Below are 24,543 nucleotides of genomic sequence, written 5' to 3'. Positions count from 1 at the left end.
GGTTGCAAATCGCTTAGTCCTTCAACCTAGCATAACCTTTAATAACAGCTTTCGACGTCCCCACTCTTTCGTCCTCTAGCACACCAAGCAAGTCTTTCGTAGTCACCATGTTACCCGTGCGAATCTCCCTGTAACGCAAACCATTGTCGCCACGGGAAGAGAGGATCGAGCTTTGCTTCGCTCCTCCATCCTTAGCAGCACCCTGTTTGCTATCGTCTCCAGCACCACCGCCACCTCCGGACTTCATCCAGGAGTATTTTTTTCTTGACGAATTGCCTGTCATCATCGCAGCTGTGGCATTTGCAGCTCTATGAAGAGTTTCCTCGGCACCTGCTTTATTAGAGGTCTCTGGCGCGACCTCGTCCTTATTCTCGATACCAAGCACAAGACGCTTCTGAACTCTGGCTTCTTCCTGCTCTTTGTGACGTAAAGCAATGTTTCGTAATTCTTTTGAAACATCGGATCTTTGATTAGGCGAGATCTTCAGCTTTTGGCTGCCACGAGCCTGTGTTAAGGCAGGGATACCACGGCGTCTGTGTCTCGCTAATAGAATCGTTTTCGTAACAATGTTTGATAGCCATTCTTTGCATGAAGCAGAGACAAATTCGAGCATCTCTGGGTCAGCCATGAAATTCTGGTAGACACCGTTCTCTCTTGCTGCTCTGTTCATGAAGAGACCAACATGATATGGTTGGAGGAAGGCGTTGACCAGCCCGTATAGTTGCCTCTGGCGATTTGCGAGTTGCTGTTGTTGAATGCTAAGTGGCCCTCTGTTGTAATTGGCCGAAAGTAACTCCTCCTCTCGCAGGATATCAACTCCAGCTGCGTGGATGGCATCCTTGTATTGGTCAGGATCTTCTTTGCTCTGTTGTGATGCTGGTGCGGCTGTTGCGTTATACGACCCAGGAACACTACTGGTGGAGTAGGATGCACCCATGCCTGTGGGTGCTGGATACGTCCTTCTGGGTCAAAGCGGGGTGCCTGTTTATACGTACTCTGTCCGGGAGACAGGCGGTATTGATTTGGATATTGTGTGGCAGCACCCTTGCCGTAGGTCAGGTAAGGGTACTGGGACTGTGATTGGTACATTGGGGTTGCCGAAGGCGGGAGTGAAGAACTGCCCAGAGATGCACCAGCCCCAGGTTCGCTACTCTGGTCAGTCACCTGGGGTGTTTGTAGAGTGCTGGATGGACCCTTATTCAACAGCTCTGACGCTCTTGCTGGCCCGACTGAGCTGGGTCTTTGGGGCTCGGGCAGATTCAGGCCACGATTACTGTGAGCAGCTGTGACTGGTGCAGTATAAGCTTGTGCAACTGGACTGGCTGAAGCAGATGCCGAATTCCTGGGAACAGTTTGTTCGCCGGCATTCTCGGTCTTTCCTTCCTGAAGAAAGTCGGGTAGTTCGATGTCATCAACAGCCCCGGTCGCGTCGCCTGTTGGGCCTTCGTTGCCGTTTTGATTGAAGATTGGGTCGTCGAAGAGATCGTTGAATTGGTCGTCGTTTTGGGGAATTGGGTCTGCTGGTTCTGTTTTCACTCTTTTATTGTCACCGTCGTCTGAAGATCCAGTTTCCAACGGTCTTTTAGATGATTGGCTCATATCGTCCTCGTTTGGTGCAGACATGGCCGTGGTTTGTTATGTTATATAACTAAGTAGTTCGCTTGACCTTGAGAAACAGGTAGTGCGGTGCTCATAAATGTTGCCGCTGAGCCAGGACAGGGTGGACCAAAGTTGGAAGTGACAAATGTTTGATTTTGCCAAATTTGATCAAAACCCAAATTTGAATGTATGAATCTTCTTGTTGAACGAGCATTTGCTCGACTTAGCTGTTCACCATATTTCATGCTTCTCAGATGAGACCCACCTCGATGCTCATCGCACTGGAAAAATAGACCAATTACTCCTCGACTATCAACTATCCTTGATAATATGGCTGGAGTTATTGTTTTCGAAGGAGCCAGACATTTCCGTCTCCGCCTTGTCCTCTCCGTCTTGGCCGGCCAGCAAATCAAAATAACGAAAATCCGTTCAGATGACATGAACCCCGGTTTAAGAGACCATGAGGTATCCTTCCTCAGACTTCTAGAGGCTGTCACCAATGGATCCAATATCGAGATTTCATACACCGGTACGACGGTCTCTTTCAAGCCAGGCATGATCATTGGTGGCCAACTCACACACAACTGCACTGGAAAGAAGCCCATTGGCTACTTCTTGGAACCCATGCTCTACCTTGCCCCATTTTCAAAGAAGAAGTTCTCCATAATATTCAAGGGACTCACAAGCTCAGATACAACCCAAGACGCCGGCTTAGAGGCCATCAAATGGGGTCTCATTCCTGTCATGGAGAAGTTCGGTGTCAGGGAAGTCGAACTCCACATTCTCAAGAGAGGATCACCTCCGTTAGGTGGAGGAGAGGTCCACCTTCTTTGCAACTCCCTCATATTACAGCCTTTGACAGTGCATGCTTTGGAAACTCCAAAGATGTCTGCCATTAGAGGTGTCGCCTACTGTACCAGAGTGTCTCCATCTGTGGTGAACAGAATCATTGAAGCTGCCAGAAAGGTTTTGAAACCAACTGGTGTTGAGGTCAACATCACCGCCGATGTCTGGAGAGGAGAAAACTCAGGTAAATCTCCAGGGTTCGGTGTCACCTTGGTCGCTGAATCCAAGAGAGGCTGGAGAATATTTGCTGAAGGAACTGGTGTGGCTGGCTCTCTACCAGAAGACTTGGGTGAAAAAGTCGCTTACGAGCTTCTTGAAGAACTCACGAAAAGTGCTGTTTTGGGTAGAAACCAGCTTAAGTTGGCTTTGGCATTGATGGTGATTGGAAAAGAGGATGTGGGCAGATTGAAGATCCACAAGGCTCAGATTGACGAGCTGTTTGTGTGGTTCTTGAGAGATATCAAAAACATATTTGGCACCGAAGCTTTCTTGAAGGATGGCGCCGAAGAAGGAGAGGACAATTACATGACTGTTGCCATCAAGGGTAATGGCTTTACGAGTGCCTCCAAGAAGAGGGCCTAAACTTCCTATTCTTTGCATTATTATTTTCGTAGCATCAATAAATCACCAGAACGAACACCAACCAATGTAATGTTGACACAAGTTCTCGACGCTTGTAGCCTGTTGAATCAACTTGTCGACCTGGGTAGGGATGTCCAATCCCTTCAATCTCTTGATATCATTACCAGTCAACTTATCGGTGATTCTTTTCAACACAAGAGCCGCTCTGGCATTCCTGATTTCAAGAGCGTTTTGCTTGTTCAAACGAGTGGCTTCCTGGTCATCAATCTCGCCCTTCTTCAACATTTCCGCCGTGTTATACTGCTGCACCTTGATTCCCGTAGCTTCAGCAAGCGCCTTTGTTGGGAAGTCGAAACCCCAATTGATCAATGGATCGTAAGCAAATGCTTCCAAGATAGCCATAAGAGATTCCTTGTTGTCACGCAAGACCCTCATAACGTGCTCGCATGTAATCCTAAATGAACCCTCGATACCACTTACCTCCATAGCATAGTTAAGCATTCTAGTAAGTCTGAATGGTACCTTTTCTGGGTACTTCTCACGCAAAATTGCAGCCTCAAAACAGTCACCAAAGTCAATGTGGATCACCTTACCGGTGATTCTGTCAAGCATCAAGTTCGAAGGATGTCTATCACCTAATCCCAAGATGTAACCCACCATGGACATCACGGCTAAAGATCTCGTGTATGTAGTTCTTCTATCAAGCCAAGCTTCAGAAGACTTAGATTTAAGCCACAACACCTTGTACAAATCTTGACCTCTAGTATTGTCAAGAGCTCCCGTGAAAACCTCCACTTTCTGTAATAACGTCAAGCTGTCAAAGTCAGGAGCCATTTGCAACATGATACGGTGCTCGATGTTCAACAAAATCTTGCGTGATTCACGGTACTCTCTAATAAGGACGTGGAAAGTGTCACTGTTGGGCACCCAGCCTAACAAACCGACCTTAGGGGACAAAGGAATAGCAGGATATTGCTGAATGTCCAAATGCCTCTTGAAACACTCAGTGTCGTTGACCAAAAGCGTATTCACTAAGCCGAACAACTGCATAACCAAATTATCCTGTCTAATATCTTCATGGCCCTTTAGGACGTACTGGTAGTCCTTACCATCACTTCCCTTGCAAACAAGTTTTCTTGGTCTCTGTTTGGATGAGATCACGGTGAAGGTTGGATCAAACCTGACGATGAGGACGATTGGTTTTCCAGCCTCGTAAGTACCAGGCAAAGCCAATTCGAGGTTCTGAGCTTCCTCAAGCTTAGGCGAAACAAACAGCAATTCAAGACTCTGCAATTGTGGTAATTGTCTGCTTATACGACGGAAGACGTTGTAGTAAACATCCCAAGCCTGATTCAAATTCGTGATATCCTTTGTGCGGCGGTAGTTGAGAACCCATTCGTAAGCATCGGCCAACTCTCTTCCAAATGCATTGTTGAAAGACGCTTCTCTCATCGTCTCTGGGCCCTTCTGAAGCATCTTATGCAATGGCTCAAGAACTTCAAACATCTTTTCTGTATTGTGCTCGCCGAAGAACAACCTCGAGGCATCCTCCAAACCTTCATACCACTGTTCAAGCCACAAGACAGCGACTCTAATCAACTCGTGACTGACCAACTCGGATTGTTCAACCAAAGTTGGAGAGTGAATTCTCATTTTATCAATGATCGACAAAGCGGCCTTCTTTCTGTTAACGGAGTCAGATGTCACGGCAACAGCCAATGGATACACCAACGCTTGTGGATGAGCCTTACCAAGGTCGGTGAGAAGACCCAAAAGCGATCTGCTGACAATTTGGTTTGGTTGATGGATTCTCGAAATCAACTGAGGAATCACCTCTAACCAGTTATCGATCTTCACCATATTGAATCCATCTGTCATCGCTCTGGCAGTTTCGGGGATTCCGCCAAACTTGAACCACAACGTAAGCAATCTCAATGTGTCCTGAAGAGAACTCGAGTTCGACAAAGAGATGGAATGGAAGAATCCCTTGATGGATGGAATGACGTGTCTCTGAACAACCTCCATCGATATCATTTGCAGCTGTTGGGCCTGTTTCTCAACCGTGTCATTCTGCTCCATCACATTTGTCGTGAGGTTACCTCTGTTGTTCTGAGTGTAGAGTGAGATGACTTCAAAATTGGCGAGAGCCCAATTGTGCCATGCCTTGTACCACTTATCATCGAAGTGAGTGGCCAAAAGATAAGCACCCAAAATAATCTCTGAGGTTTCAGTTCTCCAGTTGTTATTGAGAACGATCTGCCATTCACCTTGCTTCAAGAAACATCTTGCCAAGAGTCTGGTGTACTCCTCGACGTGCTTCGGGATACCAGGACCATCGGAAGGAATTGGCTGAGTAATCAAATCGTTTGGATTTAAACCAAGATCCTGGGACATACGAGTGGTGAAATCCACCAAGTGACGCAATGCTTCTCTTCGCTGACCCTTCGCCCACATATACTTCAATTGGGCGTACACAACTTGAGGAGGCGCTCTTGAAGGATTTTCACTAGAGCCTCCTTCCAAAAGATTGTTCAACGACTGCTCTGCAAGATTGAAACGGCCGGACTTACGACAAAGATTTGCGAACTTAATCCACATATCCATGTCTTGCTTCGGCTTGATGACAAGCGCTCTGACTTTGAGCATTCTCTGCCAGATATCAACATTTCTTTGACAGCCCAAGAGACGAGTGTTCCAGGTTTTTCTAATGAGAGCACGTTTCTCAGATCCCTGAGGCAAGCATTTGTACCTGATAATTTCTTCAAGTTCGGCCAACATCTGGACTCTAACAACAACGCCATATGCTCTATTGTAACTCTCACTCACCAATGCGGTGATCTCTGTAACCAATAAATCACGGGCGTTGAGGATATGATTCGATGCCTCCTCAAAGTTATTGCGATGAAGACTCAAAATAGCGCTGAAAAAGGCCTTATCCGGTGATTCGTACTTCATGACCTTGATATAAGCATCCATTCTGTCCCATTGACCCAAACCCCAAGCAGCAGCGGCGGCTAATGGTGCCACGTTTCTCTTGATGTCGCCTGTGGAAGAATTCCACTTCGAACGCGCCAATTCGGAGAGCTGATCCCATTCTCCCAATGCATGCAAACATCTCATCTTACCCATAACAATCTCCATGTTGTCTGGTTCAAGTTTCTCTCTCTCATTGTAAGCTCGTAAAGCGTCATCCCAACGTTGCAACTTCTCGTGCCAAGTTTCCTTCAACTGAAGATCATGGTGCATCTGTGCGTGCTTCAAAATACCAACAGCAGCATCCGATTGTTGAAGCTGATTGTTGATCGAGATCAAGGCCTCGATAGTTGGCGTAGTTGGTTCCTCATAAAACTCGAGCTCCTTGTAGTGCAACGCCTTGGCGTATGCGTGACACCTTTGAGCGTACTGGCCGAGAGCTGTGATGGCGATAGGTAAAGATTTGTCATCGTGCTCCATAAACTCTGCCAAATTAAGAAGGATCTGATGAATTTCTGGGGGTTGTTAGGGGAAGACAACGCAATGCAGAAAGACTCAATGAGCTCCTCCTGATGCTGGGAATAAAGTTCACTCCAGCATGATGCAAAACTAGAATTGAATAAGTCTTTGGCCAATGGATGATAATCGGATGCTAAACCAGCGCACGCACGGATGGCATGAGAGGGACTTTGCTTAAGCAATTCCTTACTCAATCTTCCGATCCATTCCTGCCAATCTTCCTTGGTATTGTTTCGCTGAGATGACTCCCAAGCTGCTTTCAATGCAGCCTGATTTACAGGAAGCTTTTTGGAGGGCATATCGATATCTGGAAGATCAAAGTGAGACATGTGCAAGTCGTGGTCCTTGTACACATTGAAGTTGGTAGGTAGTGGGTCACCATTCAATATCTTTGCAACTAGTTGCTCAAACATCACCGAGTTGATCTTTCTCAGTATCAAGACTTTTTCTATGACGGGGAAAAACACAATGAATTCATTGCCCAAGCTTAGGATTAAACAGCAAAGCGTGTTCATACAAGCCTGAGAAAGCTCCTCATTGCCCTCTCCAAGTACTCGCAAAAGCGGATGAACAATTCTTGATGCCATGTCTGAAAGTGTGATGTTCCTTGACAATTTGCCAATTGTCTCGATGGCAGCTTTGCGCAAATTCGTAGGACCAACCTCAAACATCTTCACGATAGTTGGAACAACAATATGAACGTGCTCTTCAATATTGCTACCGAAGACAACGAAGCTTCTCAAGACGTGGATCGTGGGCTCTCGCTCCGTAGATTTGTCTTCCTCGATCAAATTCAACATGAGAGGTAAGATGTCTGGGAGATGAATCTTGAACTCTCCCTCCAATGCTTTCGAGATCGATTCGATCAAATGAATGATGATGACTCGGATATTAACATTTGTGATGCTGTTGAAGAACTCCTTGATTATGGCGAAAATATCACCCAAGAATGGTCGAATATGCTGCTTGACAATAAGAATGAGAGCGCCCAATTGCTGGAAATAAAACTTGAGCATGCTAGCTTGACATGTATGCATCACCTTGATAACACCAGGAATGATTTGCGGAAGAAATGAAACACATCGCAAACCCAAAGTCTGAAAGATGTACATAATTGCCTGTATCACCTTGTTGTGATGTGAACTTAAGGAGGGATCTTTCAAAATCTTCATGAGGTTATTGATGGCCACAGTAGGGTAGTATTCATCGTGCGATGGAGACATGCCTTGCATTAAGAGTGCGATATCAACAGGTGGGGCGTTCTGCTCAACAGGAATCTTTTGGGAGGTCTGCTCGACCTCTCTATGCTTGTAGGGATCTAACGCACCTAATATACCGAGAAGACGAACCGTTTCTCTCCTAATACGAGGTGACGTCTCCGATTTGAGAATGCTGACAAGAGTACCCAACAATTGTGGATAGTCTAGCAAAGGTTGGATGACATACCCAGATGAACTTGCCAATTGACCAAGAGCTTTGAGCGCAGCGTCACGTTTGTATGATGAGCTTTGATCCTGGAAAGTATCCAATATTAGCGGCATGAGCTCGGAGAGGAACGGTTTGATATCTTCTCCGGCCACCACAGAAGCCTCGCCAATGCAGCTAATAGCAGCTGCAGCAACAGATGAGCTGGGATCTTTTGTGCGTGGGAGTAAAGCTTCAACAATTGGTTTGATGTACGGTTTTGTAAGCTCTTTTGAATGAACAATTAAGACTGACAAAAGAGTAGCAGCTTCTTCCTTCTTTCGACTCGTATTGGCATAGTCCAATCTAGATAAGAGTTGAATCAAAGTTTTCCTGAGGGAGGGAACGATATAAGCAGGGTTGATGGCCGAGAGCCTTCCCAATATTTTGACAGCAACTTTCCGAACGCTGAAGACTTCATCGTTTAGAGCGACGAAAAGTTGTTTCACGTTGTATGCTTGAGATAATTGGGGATCGAAATTTCCTGCCCTGTCAAGACAAGTCAATCCCTCAATTCTTATTTCAGCTACCGGATCCGTGATGGACACACACAATAACTTTTCGACGATCTCATTCACAGCGTCAAGAGCATTCACACTCATCTGATGACATATTGGATCCTTATTGAATATCTTGCACGATGTTGATGTGGCTGTTTGACGAATCTTTGCGCTATCACTATCAAGGTAGGTGATGATGCAATACCTGACGAACTCGTTCAATTGGTAATCCTGAAATTCAAAGTGTGAGAGAATTTTCAATGCATGAACAACAAGCTCGCTGTCATGAGCACGGCAGGTCTCAGGATTGTTGAGAATATTGCTAACGCTCATTCCTGTGTCTCTGGATATCATTATCAACCTGAAGTCACGAGCCAATGATTCGTTTATCTTAGTGGAGCCGTAAGGCGAGCCTGGCGGTTGGAACGTCTTTCCAGAGAGCACCAAACTCAAGAGGTTGAGAAGCTTCTTTTCCACCGTAACTCTAAGCGAGGGAATGTTTGTGATAAGCGTCTGCAATACATTTTCCATGTGTCCTGATAAAGAACAGTTGCTGAACATCATATCCAAAATATCACGTTGTAAGTGTTTTGTAAGTGCTGGGCCAACTGCTATAGACAATTTGCCAATGCAATCGAAGATAGCGGGTTCAGTGTCTTTTCTAGAGGCCCGATACTTTGCTGATCCTGAAGTTGATGCGGAAACGGATGAGAGCGCTGCTCCAGAAGTTTCACCCTTAGTGACAACGTCTGACAATATCAGCTGGACACTAGAGTTTGCTGGATAGGAGAGACCATCTCTGATATTGTCCAAGATAGCATCTAAGTATGTAGCCATCTGGTTGCCAACTTCCAATGCAAGTAGACCAATGCTTTCCAAAATTGCAGATTTGTCACGGTTGCTAGCCTCATTATGCATATTTTTGTACTTTTTTAGTTGAGTGAGGTAGTAATACAATGTGCGATGCAAATATTTCTCCACGAATAACTCGGGGTTAACACGGCATAAAATGGGGTAGATTTTCGTGAGCTCTTGCCTGATGTACGATATTTTGTGTCCCTTGTAAAGTGAGACATTTTCGTAGATTGTCCCAAACATAGACTTGATATATGGATCATTGTGATATCTGAGTAGCTCTCTGTACACAAGCAAGGCTCCATGAATCGTCTCGTTGGATGGTGACAGTGCCGTTGTAATCAAGCTATAACCCGCTGCAAGTCCATTGCTATCGTGTGAACTCGATTTTTCCATTGCATCGGAGCGGCCCAAGATAGATGACGCCTGGTCAATTAAAAGATGGACCCAACGTCTTCTAACTTCGACTTCTCTCGAGTAAATGATTGAAATGCATCGTTGGAGTGTAATAGCCGCGTCATTCCGTATAATAAGCTTGTGGTCTCGAAGAGGCACCCAAATGTGTTCGAGAACCTGGTTGATGTATCCCTGGAGTAGTAGCGGGGCATTCTCAGATAATGCTGTAAGAATCAAGATGGCAGCATGCCGTCTATTTTCGTGTTGGCGGTTGTCGCTTTGAAGCCATTCGATAGCTCTCTTGGCCTCGAAATCAACAAAGTCTCCTGTCAACGTGCCACCCGGAGTCGCCAATTTACCCAACGTTTTTGTGGCCTCCTTCATGATTTTGAGATCGTTGGAAAGGATGAACGAACTAAGGTAGTTCAGAAAACGAGCAGTCTTGGTAGCGTTTTCTTCACCCACACCGCTATCAAAGTCTATCAACGCATTGAGCGCCGCAATTCCTCCTAAAGTTTGAGCAGCGTCTTTGCTTTGTAGTAGGTCAAAAATGGTTTTGTTGATTTCATTGTTGTATCTGTTGAACTGTTCTCCTGTAAGATCTCTCGCTATAGAGGCAAGGAAACTGCGTAGTTCTAAAGCACTTCTCGTGCGTTCTTCTTCTTTGGCCAGCTTAAGCCCATTGAATATTTGATTGAGTGCCACGCCGTCCACAACCTGGACCTGTGCGGACGAAGACATGGTTTTTATACGGGCTAGCTCAACTAAAACAGTAATGTAGCGAGCTTATCTGAATAGGAAGCTGGTAAACATCCGTACACCAAAAGTTGGAACCATGTCCCTGGTTCAATTTAAGCTTGTCTATTTCATGATCGTATTTATGGCACAGAGAACAAAGAGAAGTTACGGACAATACCTGGTCCGTATTCGTCATAGTCCTGTTTGGTGTAACAGTAACTCTTGAATTCGGCAGTCTGGGCCAACAAAGAACCACCGAACCACACAGCATTCCGCTGTCTCTTGTGTGAAATCACCTGGACGTCCACACCAGTACTCTTGACGCCGCTCAACTTTTCGCTCAATTCTATTCTCTCATTCACCAACAGCTTGATGTCTCTCTGCAACCTTCTGCCGTAATCCTTGAACATGGTGGAACCTCCACTCAACACAATGTTCTTGTAAAGCTTCTTACGAACATCGATTGGAGATGACTGAACGACCTGGTCCACGACGGTGGGTAATGGAGTCAAGTAGTCTGAAGAGCAGATCTCTGGGTTGAAGAAAATCTCTGGAGCCAAAAATCTTTCGTAGCCAACATCGACAGTGCTTTTACGCTGAGCAGTCTCAACAATGTACTGAGCAAACTTCTCCTGTGGGTACTGGTCGAACTTCTTGAACTCTTTGACGATGTCGGGACAGACGTAACAGAATTGCTGCTTGATCTTCTCGGCCGTCTGCAAAGACGTGTCGGCTTCACCTCTGTCTCTCAACAAGGACTGAATGAAAAGAGTGATGTCTCTTCCTGCCAATGGGATGTTCTTGATGGCACCGCCGATAACGTAACCTTCAGCAACAGGAATAACGTGGGTAACACCGTCACCGGAGTCAATGACTGTACCAGTCAAGGAACGATCAGTGACCTTGGCCGAAGTCCAAGAAGCTGCCAAAGCCAAAACAGCCTGGACGGCAATGTACAAACCAGCACAGTTGAACGATTCGAACATAATTTCAGCAGTGCTCTCTCTGTTCTCTGGAGGGTTCAAAGGAGGCTCGGTCATCAAAAAGTAGTGATCCTCGGGTTCACACCGAAGGTACTTGAAGATGGAGTTCTCCCAGAAGCGCTCCATGTGGTCCCAGTTCTCAATCTGTCCGTGTCTGATAGGATAAGACAAACTGTACTTTGGACCGGAAGCAGCACTTAAGGCCTCGTCACCGATGAAAAAATCCAAGTCCTCTAAGCCTCTCTTACCACTAAGAGCACTTCCACTGGAACCTTTGCTCAGTTTGGCGGCAGAAGTGGCTGTTGAAATGGCTGTTGGGAAGACAAAGGAAGGAGAGTCGTTACCAGCAAAACCCAACTTAGTTAAGCCGGTACCGTTGTCCATGACAACCGCAGGGGTACCCATAGACGCCATGGTGATGAATTGTCAGCTTTCTGGATCTTAAAGGTGTCAATTGGTGGAGACTTTTGGAATCCAAAGTAGCTTAGCTGTACGCTTTTTTGGTGCTCTCACACCTGTAGCTAGCCGAGGTCGGCGGGTGGAGATATGAGTTCCACACGACCATCTCTTGAAGTTCATTAATTTCCACCATGACATCACAAAAAAAAAAAAAAATTTTAAGTCGTTAAGCTTGTTTAAGTCTCTCTTAGCTTGCAAATCGACAATTCTTCTGCATTTCACTGTTTGCTGGTTTTGAAAGAAGTGAATAACTTCGAACTGTAGATACTCTCAACTATATAGATTCATTCCCCAAATTGCTAATTCTACAGATGAATCATCATTCCCGTATATATATGTACTATGTGCTTGTATAACGTGACCTCTTCGGCTCTATAGAACCCCCTAGTACTCGTCCTTCCCGCTGATGATCACATCGTTGATCTTCAAGATCATTCTAGTCAACTGTGTGGCCAACAACAACTGCTGCTTCTTCCCGATCAAGGGGTCAATCACGAAGAGCTCCTTCATATCATTAGTGCCCTTGCCCAAACAATCGACACCCAAGTGGGATGACTTCTCGAGGATCTGCTTGGACTTGAGGTTAGACAAGGTCTCGATTGGATCGAGACCAGAGTTTTCTGCAAGTGTAAGAGGGATCTGATCCAATGCAGTGGAAAAAGCTCTGAAAGCATACTGATCAATGCCCTTTTGCTGGTCAGCAGCTTCGCTGACAGCGATAGAACACGTCAATTCAGCAGCTCCACCACCGTAGATCACTCTGCTCTCTCTGATCAAGTTTCTCACAACACAAATGGAATCATGCAATGCTCTCAAACCTTCGGCGGCGATCATTTCATTGGAGCCTCTGATGAAACATGTGACTGCCTTGGTGTTGGAACAGTCTTCAACAACCAACATACGGTCTCTAGTGGTACCGAACTCGAGCTCCTTGATAGTACCAGCATGGCCCAACTTTTCAGCAGCCAAGTGCTCAAATCTTGGCACAATACGGCCGTTGGTGGCAATGGCAAGCAATTCCAATTCGGAACCACCAATCCATCTGATAGCGTTCAATTTGTTAGCCAACAACAAGTGGTTGGCCTCATCGTCGAAACCCCATTGACATGCAACAACATTAGCACCGGACTCCTTCACTCTGTCGATCATTTCGATAAACTTCTTCTGCTCGTATTCTTGCAAAGCCTTGAACTCCTCCACACTGGAGATATCCAACTTGTGCTTCGTCTTTGGCTTTGGTGGTTCGAATGGGCACGTCAAAATAGCGATCTTACAGTCCTTGATTTCCTTGGCCATTTGTGGGTGGGAGAACTCCTTGTCCAAAAGAACACCTTTGATGAGGGTGGAGTCTTCAATACCACCACCGACTTTGCTCTCCATCTTAATCAACTCGAAGTCGACGTCTCTTCTTTCCATGTCAGCAACCGACAAGACAGCATCCACGGCCATCTGTGCAAAGTGATCATGAGCCTTCGAGACAATCTTAGAGCCCAATGAGGTCTTAGCGGCCTTCAACAAGTTCGAGTCAGTTTTCTCAGCACTGATACTGATATTGTCTGCTACCTCGTCCAAATGCTGGCAAGCGATCTTGCACGCCTCGTCGAATCCATTGGCAATCTTAATGGGATGAATACCTTTTTCGATAAGCTCCAAAGCTTGGTCCAAAAGAGCACTAGCCAACACGACAACACCTGTAGTACCGTCACCGATCTCGTCATCCTGAGACTTGGCCAACTCTACCAAAAGCTTAGCGATTTCGTTATCCAAGTCCATTTGGGACAAGATGGTAGCACCATCGTTAGTGATTGTGATGTCACCATCCTGACTGACCAAGATCTTGTCCAACCCACGAGGTCCCAATGATGTTTTCACAATAGAGGCGACTGATCTGGCAGCCAAAATATGTGACTTGGTAGCCTCGACACCGTGTTTTCTCTCCTTTTTGCCTTGATCTCTGACAATGATGAATGGTCTTCCCATCTCATCCTGTGCTACGATGGCATTGGAGAGGTCTGGGATTCCTGGTTGTGCCATATTTGGTTTGTAGTTAAGACACGAGAATCGACTTTTTTTTCTACAGTGTGTGAAGGATTTTCGAGTAGTAGCTCGGCACCCGTACCTCATACATAACAACAACTAAATCAGAGGGCCAGAGAGGGTGTGCAAGGGATGAATGGGAAGCTGTTTTCTCAAATATGCATTTTTCCTTGGCTGGATTAGACTTTTGAATGATTCGAGGTAATGGTTGGTCGCAAAGGTGCAAACAGACGTTGAGTTGGCTAATCAGTGGACAGACACAAACAGCTGATAAAAAATAAGAGATCATGATTGGAGTTTCAATCTTCAGGATTTGATATTTATCAAATAGACTGGAGTTCATGATTGCCCTTCGCTTGAGACAGGGCTTTGGGTACTACAAGTTTGGCTGCGAAAAACATAACACCACATCAAAGCATGGTTTAGGCACAATAGATGTAGAAGTATATATGCACAAACCTCTCTTCTCGAAGCTTCGAACATTTCAATTCTCTCTGTTTTAAATTCCGTGCTCATTGCCAATTCTCAGCCAAGCAGGCTTTTTCTCCAAAACCAAAATGGGCTTTTCTAATGCAAACAGACAACCCTTAACCATTAGATTAGAAATGGGCATCCTATTCAAAGGGTCTCCTTGAAGTGGATTCTTCATCAATGGTTGGCTACCATCATAAAACGACCATGCGAGGTCCAGTTACTTTTGAGCTATTCGAGAAGATAAGAAAAGAATTCCATTGTTGAATCGTTAAAAAGCTCTCTTCCAATGTCCTAACTAGCGCTACACTTCGATCGAAAGGCTTCAAGGAAAATACCTAATGACATGCAACAGTCTGTCTTAACTATTCAGATTAACCTTCTTGCATTCGCAGGTAAACGGCTGGAAAGGTCAAAATCATCATATACTAAAGGACCAACTTTACAACGTGCTACTTGTGCCAAATTGACATCTTGACGAAGTGGTTTCAAAAATGCTCACTACATGCCTTTACCGTTCTGTCTAAGCCCCGCATTTCAGTTCATCGCCAACTCATCGCATCTCATCGGAGTAAACGGGTTAAACAGGCCTGTGACTATAGAACCTTACAAAATATGTCAACTCCGATTTCAACCCACTAACGGAATGATGAGTGTCTTTCAGCCGTCTCCGCTCATAACGTCTCCGTATTGGGTCTAGAGTGCCGCGATCAGATAATAAGAAAAATGCAGCCGCTGAGGTGAAAAAAAATTGAGAGCCTTATAAACGAGCATCGGACATCGAAAAAGTTCACTATCTAAAACATCAGCTTGCAACAAAAATGGCCGACATCGATGTGGACAACGCTTCTTTGGAGCAGTTGAGAGACGTTTTGTGCAACAAGTCTGGAGATGTTGTTCTTGCCAACCGTTTCAGAGCTCTTTTCAACTTGAAGAACATCGGTGCTGACTCTGAGGACAAGGAGACCGTTCACAAGGCCATCGACTACATTGCCGACTGTTTCAATGACGACTCTGAGTTGCTCAAGCACGAGGTTGCTTACGTCTTGGGCCAAATCAGAGACATCTACGCTAACAAGCACTTGAAGGCTGTGTTGGCTGACACCAACCAGCAGGTCATGGTCAGACACGAAGCTGCTGAGGCCATGGGTGCTATCGGTAACGAGGAGGTTTTGGAAATATTGGAGGACTATTACAAGAACGACCCCTCCGTGGAGATCAGAGAGACTTGTGAACTCGCCATTGACAGAATCAAGTGGGAGAACTCTGAGAAGGCCAAGGCAGAGAACCTTGAGAAGTCCGCCTTCACCTCGATCGACCCTGCACCTCCTTTGGCCACTGACCAGGAAGCCAAGGTTGAGAAGTTGCAGAAGCTCTTGAACGACCAGGACAAGTCTTTGTTCGAGAGATACAGAGCCATGTTCAGATTGAGAGACTTGGGTACGGACGATGCTGCTCTTGCCTTGGCTACCGGTTTCGACGACCCATCTGCCTTGTTTAGACACGAGATTGCCTACGTTTTCGGTCAGTTGTGCAACCCTGTCACTGTTCCTTCTTTGATCAAGGTGTTGAAGGACCTGAACGAGGCTGGTATGGTTAGACACGAGGCTGCCGAGGCTCTTGGCTCCATTGCCACTGACGAGTGTTTGCCTGTGCTCAAGTCTTTCCTCAACGACGAGGAGAAGGTTGTCAGAGACAGCGCTATTGTCGCTTTAGACATGTACGAGTATGAGAACTCCAACGAGTTGGAGTACACCACGGTCAAGGCGTAACTGGGAAGGAATCAACGTAATGTGTATTAAAAGATAAACTGTTAAATGTATGCCAGAAGTAAATATGCTAGTTGTTGGTCCTGAAACGGTAACCACAGTTGGTACAGGTGTAGAAGACAGTTGCACCCTCATCGGCAGAACGCAACTGGAGCGTGTGGTATTGCATCTCCTCGTGGCCACACTTGACACACTTCTCTTTGATAGTAGCACCTTCGTCGAGCTCCTCGCTGTTCAACGACGTCTTCACCACAGACTTCTTCATTCTGAGTGCGGATGGGAAAGCATCCTCAGACGACTTGGTCACCACCTTAAGGTTTGCAAACTTCTTCGAGGGTAGGATCTTTTACAGACACCGCAGTCCAAGGTAGGTGCTGCTGACACGGAGTCTAGCAAATTTCCACAGTCCACGCAGAATATAAGAGAGCCAACCACGGACATGGTGATGTATTCCAAATCTCATCGCAGCTTTTTTCATACCTCATCATTTTGCGCACACTGCACATCGAGCATACCTACCGATCCACATTATCTCTAGCGCACAACTACATCAGCTAAAATGAGACAGAAAAGGGCCAAGAGCTACAAGAAACAGATGAATGTGTATCTTCACACGTTCAAGTTCAGAGAACCCTTCCAGACTATCGTGGATGACGAGATCGTCTTGACCTGCGATAAGGCTTCCTTCGACTTGTCCAAGGGCCTCACCAGAACTATCCAGGCCGAGCTGAAGCCCATGATCACCCAGTGTTGCATGCAAGCGTTGTACTTGACGAACAACCAGCCCGCTATTGACTTGGCCAAGTCGTTTGAGAGAAGAAGGTGCAACCACTTTGGTGATCCAAGGCCTCCAGCCGAATGCATCGAGTCGATTGTCAACATCGACGGAGAGAATAAGCACAGATACGTTGTGGCTACGCAGAATACGAAATTGAGAAGAACTCTTCGAGGGGTGCCGGGTGTGCCACTTATTTTCATGAACCGTTCGGTGATGGTGATGGAGCCTGCTTCAGATGCCACCATGAGAGCTGCTACACTCAGTGAGAACGCTAAGCTCACAGCAGGTCTCAACGATACAAAGATCGGCTACATAAAGAAGGAGGAGGAAGCCGAGGTGGAGCAGCCACAGAAGAAGAAGAGAAAGGGACCTAAGGAGCCTAACCCACTCAGCATGAAGAAAAAGAAGAGCGGTCCAAAGGAGACAGTGGAAACAGGAAATGAAAAGCCCAAGAAGAAGAGAGCTAGACGTCATAAAAAAAGCACAGAGGAGTCCAATGGCGATGCCAAAGACTCTCCACAGGAAAATGGCAACGATGCCCAATAACCTTGTATATTAACCAAATGCATCTACATCGAATGAGACCCGGGCCGCTTATGTACTTTGTAGAATCTCGAAGGAATTATCTCCGTTCGAATCCTCGACCTTTGGGGTGGAGTGTCCTGGACTGCTAGAGCTGTTGTTCATGACGTTGTTGTTGTCTACCTTCAACACCTCTGTGATATCGTCATCAACCAAACACATCTTGCAGTCGAACGCTATGAGCTTCTCACGAAGCATGCTTTTGAAGGTTTTCAGTAACATGTACAAATTGTCTTCCTTCTCCTTATCCATCTCACGGAGCGAAGGAGAGAAGAAGACGAATGTAGATTCTTTCATACACTTGACGTCAAACTCCTCGTAACCTTTGTGGGCCAGCAAAATTTCACTGACCGCCTTTCTGACAGATGCCTCATTGACACCGAAAAATGTGTCTCTGATTAAAAGAGCGTTGCAAAGCTTTTCGTCTAGCTGTGTGAGTTTGAGCTCTTCAAGCTGGATCCTCTTGAGCTCTATTTCATGTTCCTTCTCTATGGTTTGATGGATCGTCATCTTAGGAACCTCTGTTCTCTCAGTGATGACAATGAAGACTGCCCTATTGGGTTCCTTATCTTGTGACTCTGTGTAAAGCTTGAACGTAGTTGCGAGCTCTTTAATGAAGTCTCTTTGGGGCTTCATCATTGGTTGGAAGTGATGAGTATTTTTTGTGGGTGCACCCGCTGCCTTCAAATCTTGATAGTCGCTTATAAAGTCTCTCATAACAGCTTCCATTTTCAGACACCAGTTCTTCTGTCTTTTGTAGACACTGATAATCAGCTCAGAGTATGGGTTTTCAAAGACTTGTGGCGAAACATTGAAGATCTGGCGCAATTCCTCCTCTCGCTTGGCATGAGCACAACCATCATTGCACTCTAATATGGTACCAATTCTGGTCTCCTTGGCTGATGAGGCTCCACATGGAACTTCCCTGGTTAATCTGCCGCACAAGCAGCTGACTTCAACAGGTTGATTGCAGACAAAGCTATCACAAGGGGAGGCCAAAGCGTAGTGGCATTTGCGAACACAAATATGAGGACATGTCTTTCTAACTCTACGGCAGAAAGATTTGCAAGATGCAACGTCGGCATGATTTCCCTCGGTGCAATCTTTTGAACAAGCTCTGTTGCAAGGATGCCCGCATTCCTTCTTGACAGTGCAGATTTTGCCGCATGAGACACCATTTATGGAACACATCACGTTCTTGATCTCCTTGTCACCACAGTTACATTTCTTAGTGACAAGCGTGGTGCACATTGGACATCTGTCATCATCGGTGTGGCACCAATGTGGTTCTTGTGGATGACCGCATGGCTTCTCACGAATACACTGTTCGTGGCATTCCAATTTCGTGCCACATCTGACTGGAGCAGGGATGACAGTCTTGCCGCAATGACACACTAAATCATCATTGGAAGATTCGTAGCATACGCCGCAGGGGCCACTATGGCACAAAGCTTCACAACGATGCTGCCCACATGACTTCAATTGGTTGCATGTTCTTGTACAGATGTGGGCTGGCTCCATGGTGAGAACTTGGTCCTCGAAGTTCGTTCTGGTCTTGTTTCTTATCTGCTTCTTCACTTCACGCTCTCTCTTGAGTGCAACTTGCTCAAAAGGACAACACCTCTCTCTGTGAACATGATGGCGGCAACTGAGAGGAGCTGAGCACTTTCTGAGACAGCGAGGCTTGAAGCCTTGCTGAAGAGCCTTGCAAGGCACAATAAACGAGTTGGCCTCACACTCGCATTTCGTCTCTATCAAATTAAAACACTCACAAGGGCCCTCATGGCACTGAGCAAGACAAGTACATCCACATTTGAGCTTCTTTCCACACACGTTCTCACAAGCAGGCATAGGGTCAGTACACTTTGTACGCTTCAAAGAGTCAAATGGAGTCTTGCCACAGTAGCAGCTGTTCACAACGTCTGTAGCAAACTTACAGTGTGGCTTCTCTTTGGCCAAAGGCTGACAGTCGAGCTCCTCAAAATGCTCGTCACAGTCGTAGTATTGAATCGTGACGTTATTGCACTTCGTTCCACCAATGAACTTTTCGTTATCCTTGAAGCTAATCTCAGGACGGAAGTCCTTGCACTGAATTAACTTCGTCTTCTGTCCACAGTAGCACGATACGTCAATCTTCGTCTTGCAAGGACCACAGAACCCTGAATGACAATTGCCCTTAGAACATGCATGTCCTAGCATACAAACCTTTGTTTCACAAGCATCCTCACATTGCCATCCCATTTTGTACGGTGTCACCAAGCAAGGAAGCTGCTGTTTATGCTTACCACACTTGCAATTCATTACTGGGCCCATGGCACCACACTCAGGATGCTTTCCTGGATGGCATACGGAGGAACAGGAATGGACACAGTGTGGATATTTCTTATTGCAAGGGTTCCCACAGCTAAAAGGAATCAAGCTGTCTGCTGTAGGATTCCTGACTCTTCCACACCAACATGTGAACGAGGACGGAAGCTTTTTCTGTTCAAAGCTGCACGCCGGGCATCTCCATGTCTTTTGTTCAGTTGTGGACGAGCCTCTTTGTGCCCAGTCACGGATACAGTCGAGATCGTATACTCTGTAGCAGTTTCGGCAGTTCCAGACTTTCAGATGTCTATCGATCTCACAAGTACAGACCAAGCAGACATAGGTGCCTTCGTCAATTTCCTGGACGATTGTCGAGGCCAAAGACTCATCATGCTGTTCGACTTCGTAATCTTCAGGATCTGACTCTGAATCCTCTTCGAGAGCTTCACTAGCAGAAAATCCATCGCTATCGCTCTGGTCATCGGACGCTTCCCCAGCTTTGAGTTCCAGGGTCGCTATCGACGACAGCGAGGTTCCTTGGCCTAATACGCTAGGTAGTGACGTTTCACTACTCGGCTTCTCTTTTTCTCGCTCTTTACTCGAACACATAGTGAAGAGGTGGAAGTGGAATCTCGGGCTTTTTCACTGTGCGGAAGCCCGATCTGTGAGTGATAATGAGTAATGTTGAGGGATGCATGTAACCTAAAACAGGAAGATGGGGCAAAAATATAAAGCAAGGAGCCATTTCAATATGCTTTGTTATTAATGGAAAATTCACATTTTTGAATTTAATACGTTCAGAAATTGTTTTTGCTAGTCATCGAAGTTCGCAAAATGGTTGCAAAATGGAGTGCGGTCTTCACATTGTTTTCTTTGCTGAACATCCACTAATATAGTAAACAACAGCAACAGTTTTTTTTTTTTTTTTTATTCGAAGTTATTTAGAGGTTATTTTGCTACCTCAAAACTTGTCTCTACATGATAGTTTAGAGGTTCACCGCTCAGGCTTAGATGTAAACGAGTCAGACAGCCTCGTTAAGTGAAGCATCAAACCGAAAAGTAGCATGATAAGACAGAAGCATAAAAGACTGTTGAAATACTAATTCATCGGAATCCCCAAAAAAGTTTTATATTCTACGGGCATACAGCTGCGGTAACATTATCATCAATTAAACATGCAATATAGTAGTAAAGGAGTGTGTTTAGTTGGCACGGATACTCTTCCTCTTGAAGAAGTTCATTACTTTGCGGGCTGCACTGGCTTCCTTGCCTCTAACATAGGTGCCGTTGGCGGGCCCGATGTTGATTTTCTTGAGTGGTTAGACCTTCCTGAAGAGCCAGATCCGACTCGCTTCTCTTTGGCGGCACTGGAGTGATTGGCAACGTTACCGTCGTTTAATGGCTCTAAAATTTTACGACCGTTGTTCGTGGGTGTGCTCGGCCTATTGTCGACCTGCGCCGAAGACTCATTAAATGAGCTGTAGAAGGATATTAAGCTGAATCTGTTCCTCTTTTTTGTATCTTTCAAAGCGGTGTTATCGTTTGTGTCTCCCCTTCTAGGAAAACCGCTGTTTTCTTTTGCGACGGAAGCGTTTTCGTCGTTGGTTACCTCACCATGTTGGTCCTTTTTGTTAACGTCTTCCAGTGTGATAGTGCTTTCTGTACCAGCAGCTTTCTCCGTCTCATCTCCAACAGCAACAGGCGAGTCAGTTTGCGAGTCAAATGTTGGCAGCTGATTAATTTGTGGTGTTTCATGCGACGGTTGAAGTTCCGTCTCTAGCTTGGGATCAGCGAGGACGAGAATTTATGAGCACTATCGGAGAAGTTTGATTTTGTTGGCAGCTCACTGAGTTCTAGTTGTTCCATTTTGTCTTCAAGGTAGCTCAAGACGGAATTTCGTTTGTTTTCGTGAGAGTTCAAATCTTTCGTGAGAACACCGTTGACATTAATAGCCGTGACGACAGAATCACGCCGACTATTGCGAGGTTTGATAGAATTATTCAGACCAGGACTGCTCTGGAATGATTCCACAGGCTCAGGAGATGGCTTGGGTGGCGAATTTGACAAGAACTGAGGCATTCCCATCTTCATATAGTCAAGTAGGTTGCCCGAAATATTTTGCCCAGACATGATTGACGAAGACATCAGCCCTGGGTGGTAAGAAGTAGGTCTTGGCTTCTTCTCAGAGTGTGGTAATCTGTGCATCATCTTAGCATCGTGATGCTTGTCGTTCTTGTGAGGGAATTCATTATTAGTCGGGCTCTCTGCGATTGTGGGTATAGCACCGCTGTAGGTCGAGCCTCTTGTTGGTGATGGGAATTCACTGTTGTTACTGATGATGCTCAGATCCGCGTCAATAGCCAAAGAAGCTCTCTTGGCCTCGCGCTCGTTGACCATAGCCTGAAGAGCAAGGCTTGCAGTTGGGTATGTACCAGAGACAGATGCAGATTTTGAATGACCTTTGTGGAATGCCACTTTAGTGGGGAAGTATCTCTTGTGGTACCGACGCTTCCTGAGCGATTTCTGGTCGTGGAAACTCCGCTTGAACCTGAGCCCGCATCATTAGGCGGCAATGCAACAATTGTAGCCAAGGACGAAGATGTAGTGGGTGGGGAGTATATGATGTTGGAGTTTGAAGTGTATGACCTTCCTTGGGCAGATTTGGCGGAGCCCAAGATCAAGGAGGAGGAGTTGGTATTCTCCGCGTACATAGTGTAACGCTTGCTTCTCCTTTGGATAGGATCAACGGTAATCTCCTTCTTCTCCGTGCTTAGCTTGTCCCATTCAGGTTGTCTGATGGAGAGTAAGCTTGCATATGGTGCCAACCAGGAATGCCGGCGAATTTCGTCCATGGTGATTCTCTTGTGTGGAGCAGGAACGATGGTTCTGCGGATCAAGTCTCTGGCCAATGGAGTGATATATTCGGGGAAAGTAAGGGGTGTTTTGTAGATGTAGTTGTATAGGCGGGTGATGTCAGTGCCGTCTTCATTTTCAGCATCGTCGTCATAGGGAGATAGCCTGCAAGCATAGCGTAAAGGATGATTCCCATGGACCAAATGTCTACTTTGCGGCCCTCGTAGGGAGCTTGAGACAAGACTAATTCAGGAGCAGCGTAGCAAGGCGAACCGCAGGATGTCTTCATGAAGTCGCCACGTCTCGAGCTGAAACAGTTGACGAAGCCAAAGTCGGAGATAATGATGTTCTTGTGCTTGTCGAGCAAGAGGTTCTCTAACTTAAGGTCACGATGAACGTAACCCTTCGAATGCATGTAGTCGACGCCACTGACAAGCTGGGCGAAGAGCTTTCTGGCAAAGTCCTCCTTGAGGTGTTTATGCTGCAAGATGTAGTCGAATAATTCGCCGCCAGGAGCGTATTCGAGCACGATACCGATGTATTTGCCTGACTTGACGACTTCGACAAGGTTGACGATATTGGGGTGTGTGAGTTGTCTTAAGGAGTTGATTTCTCTGTATACCTTGATCTCGGATTCGGAACCTTTCCGGAGGGAGTCTCTTCGAATGAGTTTCACAGCGACTTGGGAAGGATGCTGTCCGTTAGTTCTCCAGCCAAGCTTGACTTTTCCAAACTCGCCTTCGCCCAAAGTGGACCCTAGAACATAGGTACCCAAGCGCATTTCTCTGTAAACCTTCTTGCCTGGAGCAGCCAGCGGGAGGGCAGCCGAGGTTGAGACGGGCCGGACAGAGCTATCGACGGCCGCCATGATGAAGGAAAAAAGTGTTTGATAGTTTTTGGAACAAGAAGGAGGAGTAGGTGTTGATAAGGCGCAGACGTTCTGGTGTTGTTACAGCGCTATGTTATTGTGTTTAGCTTTGGCCTGAAAATGGAAGGATGTAAACAAACGGTGTGCAGAGCAGCGAACCTGACAGGCGGCTAAATGGGGCGACAGACGGGATGGAGATCAACCGATTTTAACGATGATTGAAAACAACTGAAAAAACAACAAGACAGAAAAAGTGGTCTTGAATTTTTTTTTTTCTCTTTTGGAATATGGCTAACTAAATTTGGTTTCGAACCGGCGGGAGGGGTGTGGAAGGTCCCTGGGCGCGAAGATGCTATTCTGGTATGAAACCTATTCTAAACGTGAAAAACACGATCTGAGGTTTCAGCAAGTAGTACAAGCAGCGAGCTCCAGACGGGTATTTGTTTCACAAGAGCAAAGTGGGAGCTTTGGCGAGGCTGCAGAAAAAACGACAAAGCTAAGCGATAAAGAAAAAAAGTTAAAGCGTGAGTTCGTTTTGATTTTTTCCTAAAGCAGCTCGTCTGTGGAATCTATTGTTAGCCGGTTCTGTGGGTGGAGACGGTGATTTTTCGGCACTCTACCTCGAGATTTCGCTGGAGGTGTGCTGCGGGAATGTTAGATCGGGTGCGATTTGGCGCCAGGCGGTAGATCAGAGGGAGTAAAAAAAAAAAACAAAATTTGGAGTCGTCTATCGCCACGTTTATACCGCTCGGCGCCGCACAACTAAGGAGCTCATTCCCGCCGTTGTCAGGTCGACTCCGCAAGACTAAGAACAGATGACTATTTCGCAGCCATTGATCAAGGTACCTCGGAGGTTCCGGCTTGGGAAAGTGCACAACAAGAAGACGCACCACACAATGCAACGAGTTGACGGTGAGTTGACGACGGCAGCGCCGGGAGGTGAATAAAATTGAATCTCAACGGG

The 24,543-nt window shown here is 46.1% G+C and overlaps 9 protein-coding genes across 9 annotated transcripts; 3 read left to right on the top strand and 6 right to left on the bottom strand. All coding sequences in view use genetic code 12, as the record gives it.

The window, feature by feature from the left end:
* Positions 1–13: 13 nt before the first annotated feature.
* On the bottom strand, positions 14–1,623 carry TAF4 (Taf4p; the record flags this gene model as incomplete). Its single annotated transcript, XM_025481711.1, has 2 exons — positions 14–876; positions 900–1,623. 2 exons carry the CDS (start codon positions 1,621–1,623, stop codon positions 14–16), a joined length of 1,587 nt encoding a protein of 528 aa, XP_025336329.1.
* Positions 1,624–1,929: 306 nt separating this feature from the next.
* On the top strand, positions 1,930–3,027 carry RCL1 (rRNA-processing endoribonuclease; the record flags this gene model as incomplete). Its single annotated transcript, XM_025481710.1, has 1 exon — positions 1,930–3,027. One exon carries the CDS (start codon positions 1,930–1,932, stop codon positions 3,025–3,027), a length of 1,098 nt encoding a protein of 365 aa, XP_025336328.1.
* A 42-nt stretch (positions 3,028–3,069) lies between these two features.
* Positions 3,070–10,475, bottom strand: TOR1 (phosphatidylinositol kinase-related protein kinase; the record flags this gene model as incomplete). Its single annotated transcript, XM_025481709.1, has 2 exons — positions 3,070–6,515; positions 6,689–10,475. 2 exons carry the CDS (start codon positions 10,473–10,475, stop codon positions 3,070–3,072), a joined length of 7,233 nt encoding a protein of 2,410 aa, XP_025336327.1.
* A 137-nt stretch (positions 10,476–10,612) lies between these two features.
* ARP3 (actin-related protein 3) lies at positions 10,613–11,869 on the bottom strand (the record flags this gene model as incomplete). The annotated part of the gene is made up of 1 exon (XM_025481708.1): positions 10,613–11,869. The coding sequence occupies one exon, from the start codon at positions 11,867–11,869 to the stop codon at positions 10,613–10,615; it is 1,257 nt and encodes a 418-aa protein (XP_025336326.1).
* Positions 11,870–12,298: 429 nt separating this feature from the next.
* On the bottom strand, positions 12,299–13,948 carry CCT5 (chaperonin-containing T-complex subunit; the record flags this gene model as incomplete). Its single annotated transcript, XM_025481707.1, has 1 exon — positions 12,299–13,948. The coding sequence occupies one exon, from the start codon at positions 13,946–13,948 to the stop codon at positions 12,299–12,301; it is 1,650 nt and encodes a 549-aa protein (XP_025336325.1).
* Positions 13,949–15,243: 1,295 nt separating this feature from the next.
* On the top strand, positions 15,244–16,194 carry CXQ87_003223 (deoxyhypusine monooxygenase; the record flags this gene model as incomplete). The annotated part of the gene is made up of 1 exon (XM_025481706.1): positions 15,244–16,194. One exon carries the CDS (start codon positions 15,244–15,246, stop codon positions 16,192–16,194), a length of 951 nt encoding a protein of 316 aa, XP_025336324.1.
* Positions 16,195–16,261: 67 nt separating this feature from the next.
* On the bottom strand, positions 16,262–16,632 carry RPA12 (DNA-directed RNA polymerase I core subunit; the record flags this gene model as incomplete). The annotated part of the gene is made up of 2 exons (XM_025481705.1): positions 16,262–16,519; positions 16,546–16,632. The coding sequence occupies 2 exons, from the start codon at positions 16,630–16,632 to the stop codon at positions 16,262–16,264; spliced, it is 345 nt and encodes a 114-aa protein (XP_025336323.1).
* A 118-nt stretch (positions 16,633–16,750) lies between these two features.
* On the top strand, positions 16,751–17,515 carry CXQ87_003221 (rRNA-binding ribosome biosynthesis protein; the record flags this gene model as incomplete). Its single annotated transcript, XM_025481704.1, has 1 exon — positions 16,751–17,515. The coding sequence occupies one exon, from the start codon at positions 16,751–16,753 to the stop codon at positions 17,513–17,515; it is 765 nt and encodes a 254-aa protein (XP_025336322.1).
* Positions 17,516–17,563: 48 nt separating this feature from the next.
* On the bottom strand, positions 17,564–23,579 carry CXQ87_003220 (uncharacterized protein; the record flags this gene model as incomplete). Its single annotated transcript, XM_025481703.1, has 6 exons — positions 17,564–18,445; positions 18,746–20,330; positions 21,184–21,634; positions 21,673–22,351; positions 22,396–22,876; positions 22,912–23,579. The coding sequence occupies 6 exons, from the start codon at positions 23,577–23,579 to the stop codon at positions 17,564–17,566; spliced, it is 4,746 nt and encodes a 1,581-aa protein (XP_025336321.1).
* Between the last annotated feature and the right edge of the window lie 964 nt (positions 23,580–24,543).

The sequence above is a fragment of the Candidozyma duobushaemuli genome (genome assembly GCF_002926085.2).
Source record: "Candidozyma duobushaemuli strain B09383 chromosome Unknown C_B09383, whole genome shotgun sequence".
NCBI classification, from domain to species: domain Eukaryota; kingdom Fungi; phylum Ascomycota; class Pichiomycetes; order Serinales; family Metschnikowiaceae; genus Candidozyma; species Candidozyma duobushaemuli.
This window is presented reverse-complemented; position numbering and strand designations above follow the sequence as displayed.